General features: G+C 45.4%; 1 protein-coding gene across 1 annotated transcript in view; it reads left to right on the top strand.

Annotated features, from left to right (window-relative positions):
* The window catches only part of KSR2 (kinase suppressor of ras 2), a 423,945-nt gene that overhangs the window by 167,476 nt on the left and 229,481 nt on the right, over positions 1–26,988 (top strand). Inside the window, 1 exon segment of the mRNA XM_043557708.1 lies at positions 3,517–4,030. Coding sequence (XP_043413643.1) covers positions 3,517–4,030 — 514 coding nt within the window.

The following is a 26,988-nucleotide window of genomic DNA, read 5'->3' as shown; positions in this document are numbered from 1 at the left end:
TCCCATCTGGCTCATCCATGATGGCCTAGGGCCTTCGGTGAATGCGGATCCCAGCCCTCTGTGTCGATGCCCCAGGGTCCTGGTTGTTGAGGTGGCCCAGGCCCTGGGTTTGAATCCCAGCTGCCAGTCCCCATCTCTGGTGTGACCTTGGTACATCTTCGTCTCTGCACATCCATGACCTTATCTACAAAGTAGAGATCAAAATGGCCCTCTGCCCACAGAGTTACGAATATTAAATAAGATGTAAAGCAGTCCTAATATTACAAGTGAAGAAAGCAGAGACGAACCATTAAACAAGATCTTACAGCACTTCTTAAAAAAATATGCACAGCAAACCATCTGGCAGGCTCCACAGCCAAACGTTAATAGGGATGATGGCTGGGCTGTAGACCAACATTGCCTTTTTCCTTATCTGAATTTTCTAATTTTTCTATAATGAATATATAATAACAAAATGGGTAGTTTTAATTAAAAATGGGGCAGTGAGTCAGTCTTCACGAAAGCACTTTGCAAACTGTCAAATGTTTTATAAATCAGCTCTTGTTATGGTCCTTATAGTAATTATTCTCGTTATTGCTAGTTGGCCACGAGCTGGAATTTATTTCTGCCCCTAATCTCTTCCTTGGCCCGTGATGGGGGGGCCACTCGATCGCCTTCTGCCAGGTCCTGCTTTTGCATGCAGCGGTCCCCACTGGTTTCTCTTTTCGCAGCCACCACCCACGTGGGGACCAGCGACACCTCTCGCCTGGAGCCCTGCAAAACCTTTCATGGGCTCTCCTTGTCCAAGCAGGATCTTCGAGAAAGGAACCTCCCATCAGAACTCTCAATGGCTTCCCACTGAACTTGGCATATAACCCACACTGGATTTTGGTGCACGGTCCTGGTGGTCTGTCCCTCACCTGTCCCTTCAGCCTCTCCTTGAGCCACCCACCCTATTGTTGCCACACCTTGGGCACACTGCCTTCGAGAAGGCACCCCGAAAAGGGACCTAGGAAAGTGCCTGCCCTAACGTAGATAGGAGTCCACTTAGCATGGAGTCTGTGCATATAGACCACATTGATATTTACCCTTTCAGTATGGCGGAGGAGTGAGAAAATGTTAATGCGCAATTGGAATTTTTATTTTTATTTTTTGGTTTAACTTATACCAGGGCTGAAAATCCCAAGCTGCATTCAGACAGTGGGGATTTTTTTTTAACGCCTCCATTCTTTCCCTAATAAATGGCTGTAGGACTTAAAAAAAAAAAAAGCTCCTTCCTACCTGTATGCTCTCGCCTTGGCTGTTGGTGATCCCCTTCTTGTCCTCGATGCCGGCTTAAATGCGGCTTCCTTAGGGAGCAGAATGCTCTACCTAAAGCCAGCCCACCCCCAACCCTTTTACTTATAGTTTTTTTCAGTTGAAATTTGTATTGAGCTAATTGTAGATTGCCATGCAGTTGTAAAAAATAATACAGAGTGATCCTGATGCTAAAACAAATACCACAGACTGGGTGGCTTAACCAACAGACATTATTTCTTACCGTTCTAGAGGCTGGACGTCCAAGATCAAGGTGCTGGCAGATGTTTTCTTGTGGAGGGTCTTCTTCCTGGCTGATAGACAGCCACTTTTGTGGTCTCACACGGCCCTTCCTTCTTCGGACTTCCTGTCTCCCCATCTCCTTATAAGGGCTCCACCTTCACCACCTCTCTTAACCCAGTTACCTCCCAAAGGCCCCACCTCCAAAGGCCATCACTGTAGGGGGTTAGGATGTCAATGTCAGGGTTTTGGAGGGACACAAACATTCAGCCCGCAACAGATCCCTTGTCGAGTTTGCTCAATTTCTCCCATTTGGTAACTTTTGGTAAAATTGTAGTGCCATGTCACAGCCGGGTTATTGACATTGATGCAACCTCCTGATCTTGTCCGGGTCTCCCCAGTTTTATGTGTACTCGTGTGTGTGTGTGTGTGTGTGTGTGTGTGTGTGTGTGTGTGTGTATTTAGTTCTATGCAACTTTATCACCTGTGTGGGATCACATGTCCTTCACCACGGTGAAGATACTGGACAGTTCCAATGCTCTAAGGGTCCCTTGTGTGTGTCCTTCCTGCCTGTGTCCTCCAGCCCTAAACCCTGACAACCACCAATCTATCCTCCATTTCTAAAATGTGGCCATTTCAAAAATGCAATATGAATGGGATCTTCTGGGATTGGCTTTCTCTGCTCAGCGCAGTTGTCTGGAAAGTCACCCAGGTTGCTGCATGCTCAGTAGTTCATTCCGTTTTGTGGCTGAGTCGTGTTCTGCAGTGGGCAGGAACCACATCTTGGTAACCATTCACCATTACTAATTCTCTTATCACATCCATTCTGGTTGTCCCCGCTCCCGGCACTCATCACCTTCTGAAATCCTTTCATGACTGTGTTTTCTGGTCTATTGTGTCTCTCCTTAAGTGGAATATTAAACCTAGGGTACCAGAGAGCCTGGACTGGGTGTGGTCTGCTGTGCCTTTCTGGAGCATAGTGCCTGGTGCATTCACAAAGCGTTGGATGATGGGACACCTGGGTGGCTCAGTGGTTAAGTGTCCGACTTTGGTTCAGGTCATGATCTCACAGTGTGTGGGTTCGAGCCCTACATCAGGCTCTCTGCTGTCAGCACAGAGCCTGGAGTGTGCTTCACATTCTGGGTCTCCATCCCTCTCTGCCCCTCCTCCGCTTGTGCTCTGTGTCTGTCTCTCAAAAATAAACATTGAAAGAAAGAAAGAAAAAAGAAAGAAAGAAAGAAAGAAAGAAAGAAAGAAAGAAAGAGAGAAAAGAAAGCGTTGGATGAGGGTTTGACCGAGCACACAGCCACAGCAGATCTGGGAGAAGTTGGTGCAGTGTCTGAGAAAGAGGTCAGGGCAAATTTGACTTCTGCAGAATTCCTGTATCTCATATAGGGGCTAGCTGTTAAAATTGCTACGTAAGGGAAAGGTTATCCTCGAAAATCCTATCAATCATCCTGAAACTGCTGGAATTAAGATCCTTGGAAATTCAAAAGCGAGAATTCACTCCTTTGCTTTTCTGGATATTTGACTTGTGGGCTCCACAACTACAGGAGAGCAGGTGGGCAAGGCTGTTGAGTGGGGGTTATAGTGAGAGAGTCAGCAAAGGGATTTCATTCTCTGGAGGAGCCAAAGGGGGATGGAGTTATGTAAATGTGTGTGCAGTATAGTATGAACACGGTGTGGTGTTCATTCACAGCGCAGTGTATATAGGATGTAATGTGCATAGGCTGTAAGGTCTATAAGGCGTAGCATGCACGCACAGTGTGGTGTGGATAGAGCGTGACGTGCACGTGCTGTAACGTGCATTCGCTGTAACGTGAATACGCCGTATGATACGTTCACGGTAATGTGCATGTGTAAAGTACGTTCTCTGTAACGTGCATACGCCTTAAGGTACGTTCGCTGGAACGTGCATACGCCGGAACGTGCACGTGCTGTAACTTGCCAGGCTTTCTCAAGGCTTATCTGTTGTCTCTCTGCTCCTTTATTCCAACTCAGGAGGCAACCTTTCCAAACAAGACTGGACCATCCAGTGGCCCACCACGGAGACGGGGAAGGAGAACAACCCCGTGTGCCCCCCGGAGCCCACGCCGTGGATCCGCACCCACCTCTCTCAGAGCCCCAGGGTCCAGACCAAGTGCGTCCAGCACTACTGTCACGCCAGCCCCTCGCCCGGGGCCCCCGTGTACACCCATGTGGACAGGCTTACCGTGGACCCCTACCCGGGCCTGTGCCCGCCACCGCCGCTGGAGTCAGGCCACCGTTCCCTGCCCCCGTCGCCCCGGCAGCGGCACGCGGTCCGCACCCCGCCGCGCACCCCTAATATCGTCACCACCGTGACCCCTCCCGGCACACCACCCATGAGGAGGAAGAACAAGCTGAAGCCCCCGGGGACCCCGCCGCCCTCCTCCCGGAAACTGATCCACTTGATTCCAGGTTTCACCGCTCTGCATCGGAGCAAGTCCCACGAATTCCAGCTGGGTCACCGTGTAGACGAGGCCCACACGCCCAAGTAAGTGTGTTTGGTGGGTGCCCTGGGGCCGCTGAGCCCCGGGGCTTCTGGGGGCTGCTTCATGGCCCCAGGACCGTGCCAGGTTAGGGGAGCCTCGAATGCGCTTGTGTTTCTCTTCTTCACTTGAATGAAAGGTGGCTTTTCATGGAGGGCCCGTGAGAAGATGAATAGCATTTCCCAGAAGTGACCCTTTAAAAACTTTTTATTTTCATTTAAGGTTTTATTTTGTTTTTGAGAGAGAGCTACGTGGTGGTGCAGGCAGAGGAGGGGTAGAGAGAGAGAGAGAGGGAGAGAGAGTCTTAGGCTCCACGCTCGGTGCAGAGCCGGATTCAGGGCTCCATTTCATGACCCTGAGATCATGACCTGAACTGAAATCAAGAGTCCAGGGCTTAACCGACTGAGCCGCCCCGGTGCCCCAGAAATGACCCTTTTTACGGTATGGGTCCTCCTCAGTTGGGGTCAGCAAACTGCAGCCTGGGGGCCAAATCTGCATTGATGGCAACACAGCCAGGACCGTTCCGGTGTGTGTGGTCTGTGGCTGGTTTGTGCTGCAAGGCTGAGTTGAGTGTGGTCTGCAAAGCCGAAACAGTTTGCCATCTGGCCCTTGACAGGGAAAGCTGGCCGGCCCCTGCGGAGTCTATCCCAATGATGCGCCTAGAAATAGGCTGTGAGCTGCACACCTACCCTTCCATTTTTCTAGTATTGCATTAAAAAGAGTAAAAAGAAACAAGTGATGTTTTTAAAAAAAAATTTTTTTTTTAAGTATTTATTTTTGAGACAGGAAGAGACAGCATGAATGGGGGAGGGTCAGAGAGAGAGGGAGACACAGAATCTGAAACAGGCTCCAGGCTCTGAGCTGTCAGCACAGAGCCCGACGCGGGGCTTGACCTCACAGACCACGAGATCACGACCTGAGCCGAAGTCGGACGCTCAACCGACGGAGCCACCCAGGCGCCCCAAAGCAAGTGATGTTTTTATAATAGGTGTCATTTAACTCAATATATCAAAATATTACCATGTCAACATAGAATCACTGTAAGATGATAACACGGAAATGTTTTGCATTCTCTTTTCCATGCAAAGTCTTCGGCATCCAGTGTGTGTTTTGCACCCACAGCTCCTCTCAGTCCAGACTCCCTGCATTCTAAGTGTGCAATGGCCCCTTAGGGCAAGTGGCTGCTGTGCCGGGCAGCATGTGTACGGGACGCTCTCGGTGCTTATAATGAAAAGGCACGTCCAGGTCGGGGTGGGTCAGAGAGTAGAACCAGACTATCGGAGCAGAGGTCTTGGTACAGAAGCTTAGGGTCAGCCTACAGGCAACCAGGGGAGAAAATCATGAAAGTGGATACCGTGTGCACCCGGCTCCGGTTTGGGGAGGATCTTGCTGCTGGCAGGGTGACATGGTGTCTGTAGCTACATGCTGGCTGCTAGGAGGGGACGGGAAGCTCTCTGCAGGGCCCCTCAGAGGCTGACTGTGGCCAGGTGCCTTGCAGTCTTTGGAGGTTCTCAGTGTCTTTTTTTTTTTTAATTGTTTAATGTTTATTTATTTTTGAGAAAGAGAATGCGAGTAGGTTAGGTGCAGAGAGAGAGGGAGACACAGAATTGGAAGCAGGCTCCAGGCTCCGAGCTGTCAGCACAGAGCCTGACGCGGGACTCGAACCCACAAACCGTGAGATCATGACCTGAGCCTAAGTCAGACGCTCAACTGACTGAGCCACCCAGGCGCCCCGGTTCTCAGTGTGTTAAAAATGGGAAAACATGCTAAGCAGGCTTACGAAAGTGGGTAGCATGTTTTAAAAATTTACACTGGACAAAATCGCCATGAGGGCATAGAAGATAAAATGATAGTTTGTGACCTTGCTGGGAGATACCATAAGGAGTCCGAATCTGGCACCTGGTGTATGTAAGAGCCCCGCATCCCTGCTCCGGGATCCCTGCAGCTAGGATGCGGGGGGGCAGTGGGGAGAGTTTCCTCGCATTCCTAGTATGTGGAGGCCCATGTGAGGGCTGAGACCAGCCACAGACACCCTAGAGTGTCCTGGGAGGAGCCAAAGGCAAGCAGGGCTGGCCCGGACTTCTGTAGGAAGCAAAGTGCAGAGGCCCTGAATCTGACCTTCACTTTGGCTTCTTGTGACATTGCAAGGGCTCTCAGGGATTTCCTGACCCCCACTCCCTAACTGTGCCCGTTTGCCTTTGACTCGGGCATTTATCCAGGGCTGGCCCTCCAGCCTGGGCAGGTATGCAGAAGGACTCAGGGGGCCTGTCCCAATCTCAGACCCTCTCCCTTCCTCCTGTCTTAAGCAATAGAGAACCCACATGCCTGTGAAGTGTTGCTTTTTTGACATGGTCCCAGGACTCTCTTGGACTCCCACCTGACCACTTCTGTTGCCCTCAGCCACCCCTTTGGGGGTTCAGAGGGCACCTGCCTCTGAGCGTCTTCACCGATTGAGCCAGTGTTTTGTGAGTGCTCATCGCCGTATGCAGGTGGATGTAAGACATTGGTTATCAGTTGCATCCTGCTATAAATGTGAAAATACATGTCTCTTAGAATTAATGAACTGTGGTTTGTTCTAGGCTCTGGGCTAGTCGGTGGGGGTGTAATGGGAAGCAAAAAAAGACATAGCCTTGGCCTCTTGAAGTCTGACATTAATCAAAATACCACACAGAAGTATTATAAAATTGTATCCAGTGCTTATGCACAGTGTTACGGGCTATAAAGATGCAGGGCAGGACACCATCAGAGCTCATGACCAGATAGAGCTGATCGAGTTTGAACTGGCAGGGAGGTGGAGGGGGGGAGGACTAGGGAGGGTCTGGTCAGGGCAAGTTCCCAGAAGTGATAATTTAGACTGAAGGCTAAGGTGCAGCTAAGATGGTGAAGGGGTAGAGGTGGAGGGTATTCTAACCGAGAGGCAGGAGGGGGCACGATACATTTGAGGAATTGACAGAAGGTGACAGAAGGCGTCTGTGGCTACGGGACCGAGGCATGTGATGCAGGAGGCGACTCGAGTTAGGCAGGAGGCAGCACTATTCACAACAGCCCCAAGGTGGCAGCAGCCTAGGTGTCCATGGGTGGATGAGTGGAGAAACAAAATGTGGCCTCTCTACCCGGTGGAATATTATTCAGCCGTCAAAAGGAATGGGGGTGCAGGTATCTTTTCAAGATGGGAATTTCATTTCCTTTGGATACACACCTAGAAGTAGAATTACTGGATCATACTGGTAATTCCATTTTAATTATTTTGAGGAATCTCCATACTGTTTTCCATAGTGGCTGCAACAACTTACATTCCAACCAGCAGTGCACGAGGGTTCCCTTTTCTCCATATCCCTACCAGAACTTACCATCTCTTGTCTTTTTTGATAATAGCCATTCTAATGGGTGTGAGGGGATGTCTCATTGCAGTTTTGATCTGCATTTCGCTGATGATTACTGACATTGTTGAGCACTTTTCATTAACCTGGTGGCCATTTGTATATCTTCTTTGGAAAAAAAAAATGTCTATTCAGGTTCTCTGCCCATTTAAAAATCAGGTGATGATGATGATGATGATGATGATGATGATGATGATTTTTTGCTATTGAGTTGTAAGAGTTTCTTCTTTTATTTATTTTTATTTATTTTTTAAATATGAAACTTATTGTGAAATTGGTTTCCATTCAACACCCATACCCAGTGCTCATCCCAACAGATGCCCTCCTCAATTCCCATCACCCACTTTCCCCTCCCTCCTACCCCCCATCAACCCTAAGTTTATTCTCAGTTTTTAAGAGTCTCTTATGGTTTGCCTCCGTCCCTCTCTGTAACTTTTTTCCCCCTTCCCTTCCCCCGTGGTCTTCTGTTAAGTTTCTCAGGATCCACGTAAGACTGAAAACATATGATGAAAAACCACTAGCCAGTTTGATCAAAAAGATAAAGGAAAGGACCCAAACAAATAAAATCAAGAATGAAAGAAGAAAGATCACAACCAACACAGCAGAAATAAAAACAATAATAAGAGAATATCATGAGCAATTATATGCCAATGAAATGGGCAATCTGGAAGAAATGGACAAATTCCTAGAAACATATACACTACCAAAACTGGGACAGGAACAAATAAAAAAATTGAACAGACCCATAACCAGTAAGGAAATCGAATTAGTAATCAAAAATCTGCCAAAAAACAATAGTCCAGGGCCACATGGCTTTCCAGGGGAATTCTACCAAACATTTAAGGAAGAGTTAACACCTATTCTCTTTAAGGTGTTCCAAAAAATAGAAATGGAAGGAAAACTTCCAAACTCTTTCTGTGAAGCCAGCATTACCTTGATTCCAAAACCAGACAGAGACCCCACTAGAAAGGAGAACTATAGACCAGTTTCCCTGATGAACATGGATGCAAAAATCCTCAACAGGGTATTAGCCAACTGGATCCAACAATACATTAAAAAAATTATTCACCAGGACCAAGTGGGATTGATACCTGGGATGCAGGGCTGGTTCAATATCTACAAAACAACGTGATATATCACATCAATAAAAGAAAGGACAAGAACCATATGATACTCTCAATAGATGCAGAGAAAGCATTTGACAAAATACAGCATCCTTTCTTGATAAAAACCCTTAAGAAAGTAGGGATAGAAGGAGCATACCTCGAGATCATAAAAGCCGTATATGAATGACCAAACGCTAATATCATCCTCAATGGGGAAAAACTGAGAGCTTTCCCCCTATGGTCAGGAACAAGACAGGGATGTCCACTCTCACCACTGTTATTCAACATAGTATTGGAAGTCTTAGCCTCTGCAATTAGACAACACAAAGAAATAAAAGGCATCCAGATTGGCCAGGAGGAGGTCAAACTTTCACTCTTTGCAGATGACATGATACTCTATATGGAAAACCCAAAAGATTCCACCAAAAAACTTCTAGAATTGATTCATGAATTCAGCAAAGTTGCAGGATATAAAATCAATACACAGAAATTGGTTGCATTCCTATACACCAACAATGAAGAGACAGAGAAATCAAGGAATCGATCCCATTTACAGTTGCACCAAAAACCATAAAATACCTAGGAATAAATCTAACCAAAGAGGTGAAAAATCTATACACTGAAGACTATAGAAAGCTTATGAAAGAAATTGAATAAGACACAAAAAAATGGAAAAAGATTCCATGCCCCTGGATAGGAAGAACAAATATTGTTAACATGTCGATACTACCCAAAGCAGTCTACATATTCAATGCAATCCCTATCAAGATAACACCAGCATTCTTCACAGATCTAGAACAAATAATCCTAAAAATTGTATGGAACCAGAAAAGACCCTGAATAGTGAAAACCAAAGCAGGAGGCATCACAATCCCAGACTTCAAGTTATACTTCAAAGCTGTAATCATCAAGACAGTATGGTACTGGCACAAGAACAGACACTCAGATCAATGGAACAGAACAGAGAATCCAGAAATGGACCCACAAACATATGGCCAACTAATCTTTGACAAAGCAGGAAAGAATATCCAATGGAATCAAGACAGTCTCTTCAGCAGGTAGTGCTGGGAAAACTGGACAGCGACATGCAGAAGAATGAACCTGGACCACTTTCTTGCACCATACACAAAAATAAATTCAAAATGGATGAAAGACCTAAATGTAAGACATGAAGCCATCAAAATCCTAGAGGACAAAGCAGGCAAAAACCTCTTTGATCTTGGCTGCAGCAAGTTCTTACTCAACACGTCTCCAGAGGCAAGGGAAACAAAAGCAAAAATGAACTACTGGGACCTCATCAAAATAAAAAGCTTCTGCACAGTGAAGGAAACAATCAGCAAAACTAAAAGGCAACTGACAGAATGGGAGGAGATATTTGCAAATGATATATTAGATAAAGGGTTAGTATCCAAAATCTATAAAGAACTTAGCAAACTCAACAACCAAAAAACAAATAATCCAGTGAAGAAATGGGTAAAAGACATAAATAGACACTTCTCCAAAGAAGACATCCAGATGGCCAACCGACACATGAAAAAGTGCTCAACATCCCTCATCATCAGGGAAATACAAACCAAAACCACAATGAGATACCACCTTACACCTGTCAGAATGGCTAACACTAACAACTCAGACAACAACAGATGTTGGCAAGGATGTGGAGAAAGAGGATCTCTTCTGCATTGTTGGTGGGAATGCAAGCTGGTACAGCCAGTCTGGAAAACAGTATGGAGGTTCCTCAAAAAACTAAAAATAGAACTACCCTACAACCCAGCAACTGCACTACTAGGCATTTATCCCACAGGATACAGGTGTGCTGTTTTAAAGGGACACATGCACCCACATGTTTATAGCAGCACTATCAACAATAGCCAAAGAATGGAAAGAGCCCAAATGTCCATCGGTGGATGAATGGATAAAGAAGATGTGGTATATATACACAATGGAGTATTACTTGGCAATCAAAAAGAATGAAATCTTTCCATTTGCAACTATGTGGATGGAACTGGAGGGTATTATGCTAAGTGAAATTAGAGAAAGACAAAAATCATATGACTTCACTCCTTTGAGGACTTTAAGAGACAAAACAGATGAACATAAGGGAAGGGAAACAAAAATAATATAAAAACAGGAAGGGGGACAAAACAGAAGAGACTCATAAATATGGAGAACAAACTGAGTGTTGCTGGAGGGGTTGTGGGAGGGGGGATGGGCTAAATGGGTAAAGGGCACTAAGGAATCTACTCCTGAAATCATTGTTGCACTATATGCTAACTAATTTGGATGTAAATTAAAAAAATAAAAAGTGAAAACATATGGTATCTGTCTTTCTCTGTATAACTTATCTCACTTAGCATAACACTCTCAAGTCCCATCCACGTTGCTACAATAGGCCATATTTCATTCTTTCTCATTGCCGAGTAGTATTCCATTGTATATATAAAGCACAACTTCTTTATCCATTCATCAGTTGATGGACATTTGGGCTCTTTCCATAATTTGGCTATTGTTGAAAGTGCTGCTATAAACATTGGGGTATAAATGCCCCTGTGCATCAGCACTCCTGTGTCCCTTGGGTAAATTCCTAGCAGTGCTATTGCTGGGTCATAGGGTAGATCTATTTTTAATTTTTTGAGGAACCTCCACACTGTTTTCCAGAGTGGCTGCACCAGTTTGCATTCCCACCAACAGTGCAAGAGGGTTCCCGTTTGTCCACATCCTCTCCAGCATCTATAGCAAAGACATTCCAAACCCAGCAGAAGAAGAGAAATAATAAAGATCAGAGCAGAAATAAACAATATAGAGTCTAAAAAAACAGTAGAGCAGATCAGTTATACCAAGAGTTGTTTTTTTGAAAAAAATTAACAAAATTGATAAACCTTTAGCCAGGCTTCTCAAAAAGAAAAGGGAGAGGACCCAAATAGATAAAATTATGAATGAAAATGGAATTATTACAACCGATCCCTCAGAAATACAAGCAATTATCAGGGAATACTATGAAAAATTATATGCCAACAAACTGGACAACCTGGAAGAAATGGACAAATTCCTAAGCACCCACACACTTCGAAAACTCAAACAGGAAGAAATAGAAAATTTGAACACACCCATAACCAGCAAAGAAATCGAATCAGTTATCAAAAAACTCCCAACAAATAAGAGTCCAGGATGAGTTTTAAGAGTTTCTTACAGGGGCGCCTGGGTGGCTCAGTCGATTGAGCGTCCGACTTCGGCTCAGGTCATGATCTCACGGTCTGTGGGTTCGAGCCCCGCGTCGGGCTCTGTGCTGAGGCTCAGAGCCTGTGCTCAGAGCCTGGAACCTGGTTCGGATTCTGTGTCTCCCTCTCTCTCTGCCCCTCCCCCATTCATGCTCTGTCTCTCTCTGTCTCAAAAATAAATAAACAAAAAAAAATTAAAAAAAAAAAGAGTTTCTTACATAATTTGGATGTTAATGCCTTACCAGATTTGCAAATATTTTCTCCCATTTTTTAGGTTACTTTTTCATTTTTTAATTGTTTCTTTTGCTGTGCAGAAGCTTTTTAGTTTGATATAATTCCATTTGTTGATTTTTGCTTTTGTTGTTTGTACTTTTGGTATCATATCTAAAGAAGTCAACCAAGGGCTCTTTCCCTATGTTTTCTTCTAGGATTTATAGTTTCAGGTCTTCCATTTAAATCTTTAATCGATTTCAAGTTAATTTTTTGTGAGCGGTGTAAAGTAGGCATCCAGTTTCATTCTACTGCGTGTGAATATTCCATTTCCCCAGGGTCATTTATTGAAGAGATTATCCTTCCTCATTGAGTGTTCTTGGCTCCCCTGTCAAATATTAGTTGACCATATATACTTGGGTTTATTTCTGGACTTTTGATTCTGTTCCATTGGCCTTTGTGTCTATTTTTACGCCAGTACCACACTTTAAATGTGAGCGTTTCCCCAGACTCCTGAGGGATTTACTTTGGATAGAGTTGAATCACCAACTTTTTCGAGACCTTCCAAATCGACTCATCCACCGTCAGTTGTTTTGGAAATTGTCTATCAGGATTCAGGCCAAGTTTAGCCTTGTTTATCAGGGTTCTTTTATCCAGTTTAGCAAGCTCAACACTTGTTGCTGGTGGCTCACCTCAGGAGATTCTGAGATTCATGGTGTGAAGGTGCAGGGTGACCACTTGGCCCGGGACCCTGCTATGAAATCTACAGGGATATTAGGGCACTTGGCCTTTGGGAGTTTAAAAAAAAAAATCCAAGCCAGAGACATGGTACCTTGGACTATGTAGGGAGAGGGAATAGGGGAAGAGATTAAATCTAATCAGTGAGATATAGGAAGAGATTTTAGAGAGACACTAATTAGTTGAGTTGAGTTCCCCTAAGTAGACTTAACAGCCAAAATTTGCTTTGGTCTGAGCTCCTCCTGGTTCTGCAAGGGAGTAGCCTTGTGACTTTGGATTTAACCTGAGTCTTAGTTTTCTCATCTGTGAACCAAAGGGTTTGGAATATGTGTGTGCTGTTTAATCTGTGGTCATGACCCATTTGTGGATGGTGGCACTATTTTAATGGGCTGTGACCAGCATTAAAGTAATGAAATAGGGTAGCCTTAGGTATCAGGACGTATTGCATATGGTGAGCCTAATTATTAGTGTTTTGTGAAACACACATATATGTATGTATGAATATTATACATATTCTGGGAGCTCTTTCTACTCTGGGCAGCTTTGATTCTAGAATAAACCCCATCAGTGATTAGGTGAGAAGGTCTGAGAAGCCAGCCCTTCATCCTGAATTACTGGGCTTATTCTGGTTTCCATTGTCTGTCTCATATCTGGTTTCTTCTCTCCTTCAACCCTGTACCCCCTGCTGGGCATGGTTTTTTGTTACCAACTTGGCCATCCTAAGTCTACCTTTATTTCTCCTTAATGGGTAAAGAAGAGCTTCAGAAGTGACAGGTCTTTCTTAACAGATCTGAGTCTTTCAGGGCTGTTGATTCTTGTTAAGTTTTCAAGCCCCAGCACCCTGGTAGGTTTTGGTTTGGAGGAAGGCTGGGTTTTAGACACTTTATCCTTGGCACACCCATGGTGGTGAGTATCAGATGGTCTGTTTGGGTTTGAATCCTGCCCCCAGTAGTATACCATGGGCATTTTTAGAAAAAAGCATAGCAAGAAAAGAAAATATATTTAAACATTTTTTTAAATATTTGTTTATTTTTGAGACAGAGAGCATGAATGGGGGAGGGGCAGAGAGAGAGGGAGACACAGAATCTGAAGCAGGTTCCAGGCTCTGAGCTGTCAGCACAGAGCCCGATGCGGGGCTTGAACTCATGGACTGTGAGATCATCACCTGAGCCGAAGTCGGACACTCAACCGACTGAGCCACCCACGCGCCCCAGGGAAAGAAAATATTATCCGTAACACATCTTTCACCTCTATTGGGAGCCTTGCTATGTTGGAAAATATCAGAATTGATGTGATTGGCTTTAATCAAAACCATTTTTCTTACTTAGTATTCATTCTCAAAGTCCTGTTTGCTTTCTTCTTTTCCTTTTTCCTTTTTCCTTTTTTTTTTTTTTTTTTTTTTTGCATTTAGGTGTGTGGTTTTACTTACCTGGCATTACTAGAACTCACGCATGTACACATGTATGTACATGCAGGGACAAAGAACTACTCTGTTTTTTCCTCCCCTGCTAAAATCAGTACTTGATTATTGTGGAAATTGAGACAACACAGGATGTGTGATGAAGAAAGTGGAAAGTACATGCTGGCCCTTTGTTTTCTATATGTGTGTATATGTGTTTATAGAATGTATACACACATACACACACAGAGTGTGTTTTATCAACAGGGCTCAATCGTCCCCAAGGGAGCAAAAATTGTTTCTTAGTGGAGGCAGACAAAATAAAACCCTTGATATTACAATAGTTTCTGGCCCTCCAAAGAGTCACTTATGTAAACAGATATATTGTATATCTGTGGTATTACAATTTTCATTGGAGGTTAGGGATGACAATTAGAACAAAAATCCAAAAAGTTTCCTTGAAAGGTTCATAATGACAAAAAGATCGAAAAAGACTGACATGGCTCTATGGATGTAATCCTATAGATACAGTTAGGCTTATACATTGGGAGTTATCAAGGGTCCCCCGTATTCTTATCAGTCTTTTCTCTCTCTGGTTTTGTGGCCACACTTACATGGGTCAGCTGGCACCGATTCCTTATCAGCCGTTTGGAAAATTAAATCCGTGCAATCTCAGGGATTCTTCTGGTCATCTGACCTTCAGCCCAGAGGTGCCATGGCATTGGTGTTGGAAGAAGGAAAAACGTAACAGTTCTTATGTGTAGAATGAGTTGTATGTCTTCACATTCCTCCCTTTGCCCACGATACAAAGGCTTGCTTTCTCTTGTCAGAGCATCTGAAAGGGTCAATTGGATTCCTGAAAACTGATCACATTGTAAATGCAGGAGAGAAGCTCCGTGTTCCATAGGAATTCTGTTGTGAACCCCTTCCCTTTTTGGCAGATCTTTTTTAAAGGTAATTTTCTTTCTTTGAAAAAAATTTTTGAAATGTTTATTTTTTTCAGAGAGAGAGAGAGAGAGAGAGAGAGAGAGAGAGCAAGCGTGTGAGCAGGGTGGGGGTAGGGCAGAAAGAGAGAGGGAGACACAGGATGTGAAGCCGCCTCCAGGCTCTGAGCTGTCAGACGCGGGGCTCAAATTCACGAACCATGACCTGAACCATAAGTCAGACGCTTAGCCAACTGAGCCACCTAGGCACCCCTTTAAAGGTAATTTTCAATGACAATTTTGTTTTAACGACAGAAGTGACTCCCAGATACATCTTTATTTTGAAAATACAAGCAATCGAAGTGTAAGCCATACAAGGCCAAAGTCCCCCTTTCCCTTGCCATAGAGAGAGGCTCCAACTGTTAATACTTTGATAGGAATCCTTGCATAAACACATATATTTGTATTGCATATATAATATATTTAGTTTACTTTCTTCATAATCCGAACCACACTCTATGCAAAACTGTGTGACTTACCTTTGTCAGCCCTGCATGAATATGAATATTCCATTCATGACTTTCTCATGCTTGATCCCTTTGAGAAATTCTGTTTTCCCCCAGGCACATCTGGGAGGTGCCATTGTGCAGGTCTCTGCTCTGAGGCCTCTGTACTGTTTATGGGTGACACATTCCACCGCTGCCCTTCTGAAAACCCTCAGCTGGCCAGTGAGCGAGGGAACCAGGCTGGATGAGACTGACCTTCATCCTCACGCTCCTGGTTGTCGTAAATTCAGATTCTGTGTGTGGCCTGGGCTGGATCATTTATAGCCAGTATGAGCAGGCTTTGCTCAACAAGTTAATTATGTGCATAGGATTTCAGGAGGGATCTTTTTGTTTATCTTAGAAAACTAATTACATGCAAGCACTCAAACTCCCTGACACGCATCTATAGATCATTGTGCTAATTATTTATTTTTCAGGTTTTTTTTTAACTTTATTTATTTATTGAGAGAGAGGAGAAAGAGAGAGAGAGAGAGGGAGGGGCAGAGAGAGAGAATCCTAAGCAGGCTCCCCGCTGTCAGTGAAGAGCCAGATGTCGGGCTTGGTCCCACAAGCCATGAGATCATGACCTGAGCCAAAATCAAGAGTCAGATGCTTAACCGAGTGAGCCATCCAGGCGCCCCCATCATAAGGGCAAGAGTGGAGTGATTATTTGTACATAATAGTACATTCCTTAAAAAGGAAGGTTCTGGGGGTACCTGGGTGGCTCAGTCGGTTGGGCGTCTGACTTTGGCTCAGGTCATGATCTTACAGCTTGTGGGTTTGAGCTCCGCGTTGGGCTCTGTGCTGACAGCTCAGAGCATGGAGCCTGCTTCAGATTCTGTGTCCCTCTCTCACTCTGCCCTTCCCCCACTCATGCTCTGTCTCTCTCTCTCTCTAAGAATAAATACAACTTAAAAAAAAAAAAGGAAGGTTCTGCCATGCTCCTGCAAAGGGTCCTTTTAGGTCTAATTAAGCATTCAGACAAACGAGATTAATATAAGTCACGAGATTGACCTGGGAAGGTGCAGGGTAGCATCAGGTGTCTCTTCTGTGGGTCCTCAGGGGCTACTCTTCCATGCACCTCCCCCTCAAGGGCAAGGTGATGAGACCCACATTTAAGGAGTCATCCCGACTTAGTATGGGAGTCATCCCGGCTTAGGGGGCAGTAGCTCTTGTAACAGCTCCATCTATGTGGCTTCCAGGGGTCCCGCAGGAGATGTGCCCAGTTGTAACAGTCATGCAGCTCGGAGTCCCTGAGGCTGTGGAGCCCCGCCAAGTTCATGGCGAGAACTCCCAGGGCACACGCAATCTGCCAACAAGAGGCGATTCTACCATGAGCAGTGTGGTGTTTTAAAACAGTTGACATTTCCCTTTTAGGGATGTTTAGAGGATCAGAGCTAGAGAATCAGCTCAAGGTCAAATGTCCATTTACAGAAGACAAAGAGGTTACGTTCGCTCTTTTCCATAGCTTCTCTTTAGAAGTCTTGTAGGGTGTACTTGTCACCAATTCACACTGAATTTCTTCTCATTTTGAATCAGGGAGGTCTTTAACAAGATCTTTTACAATTTGTATACTACCATATAATATATATATGTATATATATGTATTTATTTATATTTATATTTATATAATAATTATAAAAAATTATATTATTAATTTATAATACATTAATATATTAACAAATTATACATTAAATTATATAATATAAATATATATTTATTTATATTATATAATTTATAAATATCTCCAGTAAAATCTATGCTTATCAATTTTTTAAAGTGTCGCTATTACTTTGCATAAGAAAGTGACATCCGCAGCCCCGTCTTCCTAATCAGCATTGACACAGGGCCCCCTCTCCCAGAGAGGGAGAGAGAGGATCCTAAGCAGGTTCCGCACTGTCAGCACAGAGCCCAGTGTGGGTCTCTGAGCCGTGAGATCATGACCTGAGCTAAAATCAAGAGTTGGGCACTCAACCAACCGAGTCACCCAGGTGCCCTTGCCCCCGAGGCTTATGAAAGCACCAGCGAGGCATCATTCATGGCCACATTCCCACTGACGTCGCAGCTCTCAAGTTCCGTCATGAAAAATTAGCTTAGCCGTGTGCTTAGTGTATCAGAAATTATTGTGGTCATGTGTGCTGTGAGCTGGGTAACCTGGCGTTTTGTCGGAAGTACCTGGTTATTTACAAGGAAGATGCTCTTCTGGTGAGATTTGATCCTGTTAAGTTAAGAAGTTTTACTTATCTGGCCCCCGCCTCAGTCTTGTGTTCTACACGCTTTCTTGGAGGGTGTCCAGAGGGACCGAGCCCCAGTTGCCCGTGATGGTACAGCCTGCACCCCCACCCCACCCCCAACGTCACCTCCTTTATGGGCTTTCCTTCCTTCCCTGCCTCACGTCTCGACTTTATCATGCTTCCTGGGATCACCTTCCAAATACACTGTTTGCACCCCCAAAATTCCTCTTGGGGTCTGATTTTGGGGGGACCCAAGCTAAAACAGGTCATTATTAATATACTTGCATTAAGCTCGATACACAGCGCATTTCCACTAAATGAAAAGCTTTGTTGATGGAATAGTCACTATAATAATATGCATGACGGCCATCACTTATTGAACACTTCTGGCATACCGGCATTTTTTACATGGTTTATTTTATTGACTCCCATTTTGCAGGTGAGGAAATAGGCTTTAAAAGAGAACATGCGTTGTCTAAGCTCATTCAGACTAAGTACTGGAGTTGGAGTTCGTTCTCCCCCAAAGTCCCTTGGGGACACTGGAGGATGGGGGGGGGGCGGTAAGGGCATGGGCTCTGGAGCCAGATGGCCTGGGTTTGCATCCGGACTTTACCACTTCCCAGTTGTGTGCCTTTATTCCGATTTCAGTGTCCCAGTCATGCAAAAGAAAAATGGAGACCATGCAGTGAATCCAAATATCACCACCCCTTAGTTTCTCTTGCTGTGGAAATGTCCGTGGGACGTGCTCCATTTTATAGACCGTGTCTCAATTTGGGTTTGTCTGGTGTTTCTTTATGATTATATTCAGATTATACAATTTTAGCAGAGATGTGGTGGCATCCTCAGTGCATCAGAGCAGGAAACGCTTGTTGATTTGACCCATTACTGGTGGTGCTAATTATGATCATTTGGTGAAGGCGCCCTCTGTGCGATTTCTGCCCTGGACGGTTACCCTTGTACCCATTGAAGTTAATACATATCTTGTGGGGCGATACTTGGAAACCATGTAAATATTTTGTTTACTCCTCAAGGTTTCACCACTGATTTTAACATCCACTGATGATTCTTGCCTGAATTAATTATTACTATGATGGTTTCCAAATGGTCATTAATTCTGTCATTTCTTCCACATTTGCTGGTCAGCTTTATACCGGAAGGATAAAACTTCCCCTTTTTCCTTCCTTGTTTGTATCAGTGTGGTCTCACGGATTCTTATTTGATTCCATAGGCTATAGTCCTTTGTTATTATTATCTATTTTGACGCTCAGTTACTTATCTTCAGTGTGGCCAGTGGAAGCCCCTTCGAGCTGGTTCCTGCATCCTTTAGGCATGTTCTTCTCTTTCTTTGAGCATTGCTTTATTTTCTGGCACAAGAAGATACGGAATTTCTACCCGAAGGTGGATGTTCTTTATTTTTTTTTCTCATGTATAAGATACTCTTTGTAAGGAGCTTGGCGCTGTGCTTGGTGCAAAGTAAGTGTTGGCTCTTATTAATATCATTACTCTTACGATGATGTGCTAGCCCTTGACAGACCCTCAGACCTCTTGATCTTTTTCTAGGAGCCGTGGACGGGCAGGCTCCGCCAGAGCACAGCTGGATGTCATGAAAACACGCAGTATCTGTTTTTTTTCTGGTACCCAGACCCTTACCTCACAATGATACAGTCTTCAGGGCTTGTCCCCCGAGAGGTGTAATTTTCTGAGAAATTAGCAAGTACATAGAAAAGTGCAGTGACTAATGGAATGGACCTTTGGGTCCCACCCATTGCTCAGAATGAACGCATAGGAACATCTTGTTCTTTTTGCTCTGCCATTTCTGCCCCCTACCCTGAAACAACAATGATGAGATTTGTTTGAAATCCATCCATGTTGATACACACGTAGCTTCTTAGTCATTCGCTTTCATCTGCTGTGTAATATCCCGTTGTATGAACACACAACTGAGTCCCCTGTGGTTTGCTGAGTCCCCTGTTGATGGATATCTCAGTTGCTCCCACGGCTTTACCATTGTCACTGGAGCCGCGGTGCGTGTTTCCTTGTGCCCAGGTGCAAGTGTTTCTCTAAGAGGCATCCTTCAAAGTGGAATGGCTGGGCCAATGTATTTAATACATTAAAATTGTATTTTAGGGGAGGGAGGATAGCTTTAAGATGGCAGTGCTTTCAAGAATCAAAGGGGCGGCTCCTGGGTGGCTCAGTCGGTTGAGCGTCCGACTTCGGCTCAGGTCATGATCTCGCGGGTCGTGGGTTCGAGCCCACATTGGGCTCTGTGGTCACAGCTCAGAGCCTGGAGCCTGCTTCCGATTCTGTGTCTCCCCCTGTCTCTGCCCCTCCCATGCTCATGCTCTGTCTCTCTCTGTCTCCCAATAATGAACGTTAAAAAAAATTTTTTTTTGAATGAATCAAAGGAAGGCTCAGGCCCTAAGACTGGGGAGGGGGCAGGCATCTTGGTGGCAGTGGGTTTTTCTGGAGTCCATCAAATGAAATGTGTAAGAAGGCTGGTACTGCACCTGTTGCCTCTTGCTCTCGACCACCAGAGACAGAGGGGGGAAGTATTCAGAGCCAGAGGGGGAAGCGATGTGCTTCTCTCCTCACTCCTTTCTCTTTCTCCTAGACAGATGACCAGACTGGAGGTGCTCCGAGAGGGGCTGCCCCAGAGGGCCCCCAGGCACAGTTACTGAGGAGGCCAAGCTCGCCGGGAGACAGTTTGCATGGAGCTTATGTTGCCTTTCTTTTACCACTTGCATTATTAGCATCTGTCTGGAATGTGCCAGGTTCTATTAAAAGTAGTCAGGAGCGCCCGGGTGGCTCAGTTGGTTGAGTGCCAGACTTCGGCTCAGGTCATGATCTCGCAGTTGGTTGATTTCGAGCCCCAGGTCAGGCTCTGTGCTGACAGCACGGAGCCTGGAGCCTGCTTCCAGTTCTCTGTCTCCCTCTCTCTCTGCCCCTCCCCTGCTCGTGCTCTGTCTCTCTCTGTGTCTCAAAAATAAACAAACATTAAAAAAAAGGCATACCTCAAATATGCCCATCTAACCACGCGCCTCTCTCCCTCCCTGATCCGGCGTCCTGGGCAGGTTTGGGGGATTGTGTCGGCCCCCAGGTCCCCGAAGGTGGCCCCCCTCCCCATGGCTCACCTCATCTGGTCTCCAGTCGCCCTGTACAGTTGTTTCCCATCTGGCTCATTCCCTAGATTGCCTTTGCCACTGCTCTTCGCTCTGGGAGAGCCCTGCTGGTCTTTTCTCAGCACGAGGCTCTTAGTGAGGATTCAGTAGACACTTGGTGGGCATCTGTTGACTGAATGGATGTTGGTAGTAGCAATATCAGCATCAGTGATGTATTGAGTGCCAGTGAGGCCTCAGGCATTTTCTTGTTTAATTCCACAGCACCCCATGTGAGGTGGGCATTGTCATCATCCCCATATTACGCACGAAGAAACAGAGTCTCAGAGAGGGTAGAGAAACTGCTTGGCGTCGCAGCCCGTAAGTGGGAGCCGAGAGATCAGACTCAGCCCTGACTCCAGATCCCTTAACTGCTGCACCTTACCGCTTCCTGGATAGTGTTGACTTCTGCCCGAGAGAGACTTGGGTTCGAACCTCTGGTGTTGGTAGTCCGGATACAACAGGTTGCTACCTTGTTGTATCTGTGTGTTTGTGGAACAATACTTTAGGGCAGTGATTTAGATACTCTGGGACTCCAACCGCTCAGGCGGGCAAGATGACTTCAGGAGGCCCATGGGGCAACTTGAAACCTTTCAAATTATGTCAACATTTAAGGGCTATTCAAAAAAAGTATGGTTGGCACATCAGATCCAGGATTCATTAGAAGCTGTTTGCTGCTTAAGATGAGGCTGGCAAGCAAGCAAGCAAGCAAATAAATAAATAAATGTCAATTTATTTTTAGTTTATTATTATTTTTTTAATGTTTATTTGTTTTTGAGCGAGAGACAGAGTGTGAGCGGGGAAGGGCAGAGAGAGAGGGAGAGAGAATCCCAAGCAGCCTCCACTCTGTCAGCGAGGAGCCCAACGTGGCGCTTAAACTCATGAACTGGGAGATCACAACCTGAGCCGAAATCCAGAGTTTGACGCTTAACCCACTGAGCCACCCAGGCACCCCATAAAAAGTCAGTTTAACGAACTAGTAAAAAACGATGGTACTTCGATATGGCTTCAGAAAGCAGTTCAGACAGCAAATGAAGTTTGGGGAGTACCACCTCAAAGTTATCTTCCGACCACAAAAGGTCAGGTTTAACTTTCTAAAGTGGATGAAACACACAAGTTCACAGAGGGAGGAGGCGGTGTCTAGAGTTGTAGATGGAAGGGTTTGGATAACTGGTGGGGGAGGTGTGCAGTTTTCCCGTGTGGTTTTCCACTTTGTGTTAATTTCCCTGCTTCCCTCTCTGCTGCAGAGCCTGGTTCTTGGAGGGGGGAAGAAGCCTTCCTACTCTGGAGCAAGCTTGTTGGAGTCTCCCCTTTGTGGAAATATATCTGTACCCCTTATCAGTGTTAAAAATTCTCAGGATGAGACAAAGATGTATGGAATTTGTTCACATGGAATGTGAATCCAGGAAACATTTTCTGGGCCCTGACCATGGACCAGGCACTAGGGTGAGAATAGGGATACGGAGATGGATATGTAGGCTCAGATTCCCCTGGTCAGTGTCAGAAGTGCTGGGGTAGAGGCAGACATAGAGTTTACAGATTTGATCCCTTGTCGTGTTTGAACGACGGAGGGAGTTTATTTCCTCTGAGCAGAAGTGAGGGAGTGACATTTTAACAGGACCTTGTGCAGGTGTGTTAGAGGTGTTGGCTGGGCACAGAGATGGGGAGACATTTTGGTACCCATTTTGACCTGGCTCAGCTGTGGCCACATGTCTGGTAAGTCTAAGGCTGGCTGTTGCCCCTCCAGTTCCACGGGCAGGCATTTTTCACAGACCCTGGTATGACTTCAGAATCCTTAACACATTCCGGGAGAGTCTCTCTCGGTCAGTGGAAGGTGCAATGTTTGACTAATATCTGATTTCCATCCTTTCCCAGGGCCCTTCCATTCTGGAGGTTAGAGCAAATGGTTCTTCTCTCGATGGAGATGTGACTTAGAATGTGAAACTAAGATAGGTAAGCAAGAACTGGAGGGAGAGCGTCCTCCTTAAGCTGGTAAACATCATTTTTTAGCTACGATTTAGGACACCCTGTGGTTTTATGGCACTGTGATTATGTTATAGATGCACTTATCCCCAAATCATCCAGAAGCATCATCCTCCAGGCCTGTTGTTTATGCAAGCCACAGGCTGCTTAACCACAAGTGAAACGATATGTTTTGCATGGCGCTGGTATCTTGAATGCATAATTATAGTTACTGTTGTTACCCTGATCAAAGGAAAAGTAGGAGCATTAGATTCGGTTTGAGGTGCCCAGGAATAAACGCCCGTCTCGTGGGCAGGACAGTTCAGGGTTTCCTAAGAGACTTCATTCGTCCGGTAGAATTTATGGTTTCTTTTTATCTCTCCTCGTGGCAATCATGTTGAGTTTTTGCTTCTCCAGCTTTCCTCGGCACTGGCAGGCGCCAGCCTTCTGGGAAGCAGTGTCATTTGGCTGCCAAATTAAATGCCCCACATCCACTCACTCTAGAGAGTGGTGCCATTTCTGGAAAGAGAAGGCCCTGCTCTCTATCTTGATATTTGACCTAGTTGATGGAATTTGAAATGAACCTTTTAGTGTGATAAATGGGGAGACATAAAAACTCCTTCCAGGGCCAACTTCTCCACTGTGCTTTGGCTCCTGGATGGCACCTGAGTCACAGAGGGCATCTGCCCAGCACTTTGATTTAAGATAATGGGGGCCTGGACGGAGGTATGATATCAGCATCACGTGGGGCAGTCACACCGAGGTGGGCAGTATGTGAGGCCTTTGAAAGCCAAGGCAGAGGTTAGGAGCAAGGCCGGGGACGGCTGAGACTGCAGAGATGCATCCAGAACCTGAGGGCCATGAGAGAGAAGCTGTTCAAAGCCAAGGATGTGGCCTTAGCATGGCAGTTGGAGGGTAGCCACGAACCAGTCATGACCACCCTTACGTAGGCTCTTCTGTGTTCCTTATTGGGTCAGGGGCCAGGCCTGGATCCACCCCAGAGTGAAATCTGGCCCCAGCTGTAACTCTGTACCATTATATGCCAGATGGAAGGCTTTGATAATTGAATTTCATTCATTCATTCATTCATTCATTGGTCATGTATTTTTGCCCACATGTTGCAAAGTCCTGCAGGGACCCTGGTGAGCAAATGACCCCTGCTTTCCAGGAGCTGACAACTGAGCAAAAAAGAGCTATTTATCAGCAGGCTTGTAATGTGTGTTGTGCCAGAGAAAGAGGACCAGTGGTTGGAAGCAACGGTAGGATTTAGAGTTCGGGTCCCGACTTGGAATAATAGTCCAGGCCCCAGCTGTTAGTGAACCTTCCCTCTCTCTTCCTTTGTGTGCTCTGGGAACAGTTCCCCAGGAGATACTCGGGGGCTCTTTTTGTTCTTTGGACACGCAGGTGCTCGGGACTTCTCTTTTCTCAGTTCATCCCAGAGAAATACCGCTGCCGTGAGGTTTCCTGATCAGGCATCAATGGTGTGCATCAGTTATACGGTCTTTGGTGGTGTCCTTGGGCTCTCCAGCACCGCATCAAAACCCTCACTCATTTGTCCATTCTTTCATTCTGCAGACTCTGTTTTCAGTGTTTATGATGTGTGAGAGATCTGGGGTGCAGAGTGGCAAAAAACCCAGCCTTCCTCTTGCAGAGCTCAGAATTTAGAGGAGAGACAGACTGGAAGCATCAATTTGTTTATTATTTATTTTTAAGTTTTTATTTAAATTCCAGTTAGTTAACGTGCAGTATATTAGTTTCAGGCATACAATAATGTGGCATTTCCATGTAACACCCGGGGCTTATCAGAAGTGCCCTCCTTTTTTTTTAAGTTAATTAATTAATTAATTTTGAGAGAGAGAGAGAGAGAGAGAGAGAGAGAGAGAGAGAGAGAATGCATGGGGGAGGAGCAGAGAGAGAGAGAGGAAGAGAGAGGGAATCCCAAGCAGGCTCCATACGGCCACTGTGGAGCCCAACGCAGGGCTCGAACCCAAGAAATGTGAGATCACGACCTGAGTCCCACATTTAGGCCTTTAATCCTTTTGGGATTTATTTTTGTGTGTAATGTAAGAAAGTGGTCCAGTGTCATTCTTTTGCATGTTGCTGTCCAGTTTTCTGAACACCCTTTGTTGAAGAGACGGTCTTTTCCTCATTGGTTATTCTTTCCTGCTTCGTCAAAGATTAATTGCCCATAGAGTTGTAGGTTCATTTCTGGGTTTTCTATTCTGTTCCATTGATCTGTGTCTGTTTTTGTGCCAGTCCCATACTGTTTGATCACTACAGCCAGCTTTCTAATACAACTTGAAGTCTGGGATTGTGTTGCTGCCGGCTTTGTTTTTCTTTTTCAGATTTGCTTTGGCTATCCTGGGTCTTCTGTGGTTCCATACACATTTGGGGAGTGTTTGTTCTAGCTCTGTGAAAAATGCTGGTGATATTTTGATAGGGATTGCATGAAATGTATCAGTTGCTTTGGGTAGTATACACATTTTAACAGTATTTGTTGTTCCAATTCGTGAACGTGGAATGCCTTTCTGCTTCTTGATGTCTTCCGTTTCTTCCATCAGCGTTTTACAGTTTGCAGTGTACGGGTCTTTTACCTCTTTGGTTAGGTTTATTCCTAGGCATCTAATTGTTTTTGGTGCAGTTGTAAGACCGATTCCTTAATTTCTCTTTCTGCTGCTTCATCATTGGTGTATAGAAACGCAACAGATTCTGTGTGTGGATTTTGTATCCCGTGACTTTACCGAATTCACTTATCAGTTCTAGCAGTTTTGGGGTGGCGTCTTTTGGGTTTCCTATATATAGTATCATGTTATCTGCAAATAGTGAAAGCTTTATTTCTTCCTTGCTGATTTGGATGCCTCTTGGGTTTTTTTTCTTGTTGTCTGATTGCTGTGTTTAGCATGGAAGCATCAATTTCTTTCTTTCTTTCTTTCTTTCTTTCTTTCTTTCTTTCTTTCTTTCTTTCAATTTCATTTTTTATTTTTTAAATGGAAGCATCAATTTCTAATTCAGTAAGGTAAGGTCTAGGGGAGAGGAAGTAACACTAGGGCTGAGGAAGCTGTGATGAGGAGCCCCTAAAACATTCAAGGGAGCCAGGGGCAGTTCCCTGGGGGAGCTGTCATCTCAGACGAGGTGAGAAAACTGTCCCTGTAAGGGCTCAGGTAGTAAATACAGCAGGCTCTGCAGCCCTGTAGTCTGTCTTACATCCACCTAACTCTGCAGCAGTGAAGCAGAAACAGCCATAGGTGGTTTGCCAGTGGATGAGCCTGGTGGTTTTCCAATGAAACTTTGTTTACAAAAACAAGTGGGGGGCCAGATTTGGCCCTGAGGCTGTAGTTTGCCCACCCCTGACCTAAGATGAGACCTGAAGAGTCAGTGGGAGTTGGCCGGGTGAAGAGAGGGAAAGTGTCCAGGCAGGACAATAGCAGGTGGAAAGGCCTGGGAGCCAGGACTGGTTGGAGAACTGAAAATAGTTTTGGGGCTAGCTGTGTGTGTGTGTGTGTGTGTGTGTGTGTGTGTGCGTGTATGTATGTGCGTGTTTTTATGTGTGTGTGCATGTGTGTGTGGGGGGGGCATGGGGTAAGGAGGGAGGGGAGGTTTAAGGAAGTGCTCTTGGGCACTTTGCAGTTTGTCCTGGCGGCCGTCAGTAGGGGGCGGCATGACTTGCCCTGTATCACTTTCAGGGAGGCCCGTTTTGGCCTCAGGGCCTCAGGCCAGTTGCTTGGAGCCCCTTTCTTCCTGTTTCCCGTTAATGAATTCTCTCAGGTATGCGGTGTGCCTTCCAGACCACAGGAGAGTGTGGCTCTGGTGACACGGCTGAGCAGAGGTTAATGGGAGACAGTGCCATCTGCTCTGGGTGACTGGTGGCAGATAAGGGAGCCCCTGCCCCCCGTCCTAGTGCTGCTTGCTTCCCCACGTGTGTCACCTCCAGTGGCCTCCCAGCCTGTGGCTCCTGATGGGCCCTGCTGGGACTCTGTAATTCAAAATGAACATGGCCAGGGGCTGTCTGGTCGCTAGCAATGAGCTCTCCACCCCCTCCTCCTGTTCCCCTTAGGCTGGAGGTATCTATTAACTTGGGTTAATAGAGGAAGAA

The sequence above is a fragment of the Prionailurus bengalensis genome, chromosome D3, assembly GCF_016509475.1.
Source record: "Prionailurus bengalensis isolate Pbe53 chromosome D3, Fcat_Pben_1.1_paternal_pri, whole genome shotgun sequence".
Classification (NCBI taxonomy): Eukaryota; Metazoa; Chordata; class Mammalia; order Carnivora; family Felidae; genus Prionailurus; species Prionailurus bengalensis.
This window is presented reverse-complemented; position numbering and strand designations above follow the sequence as displayed.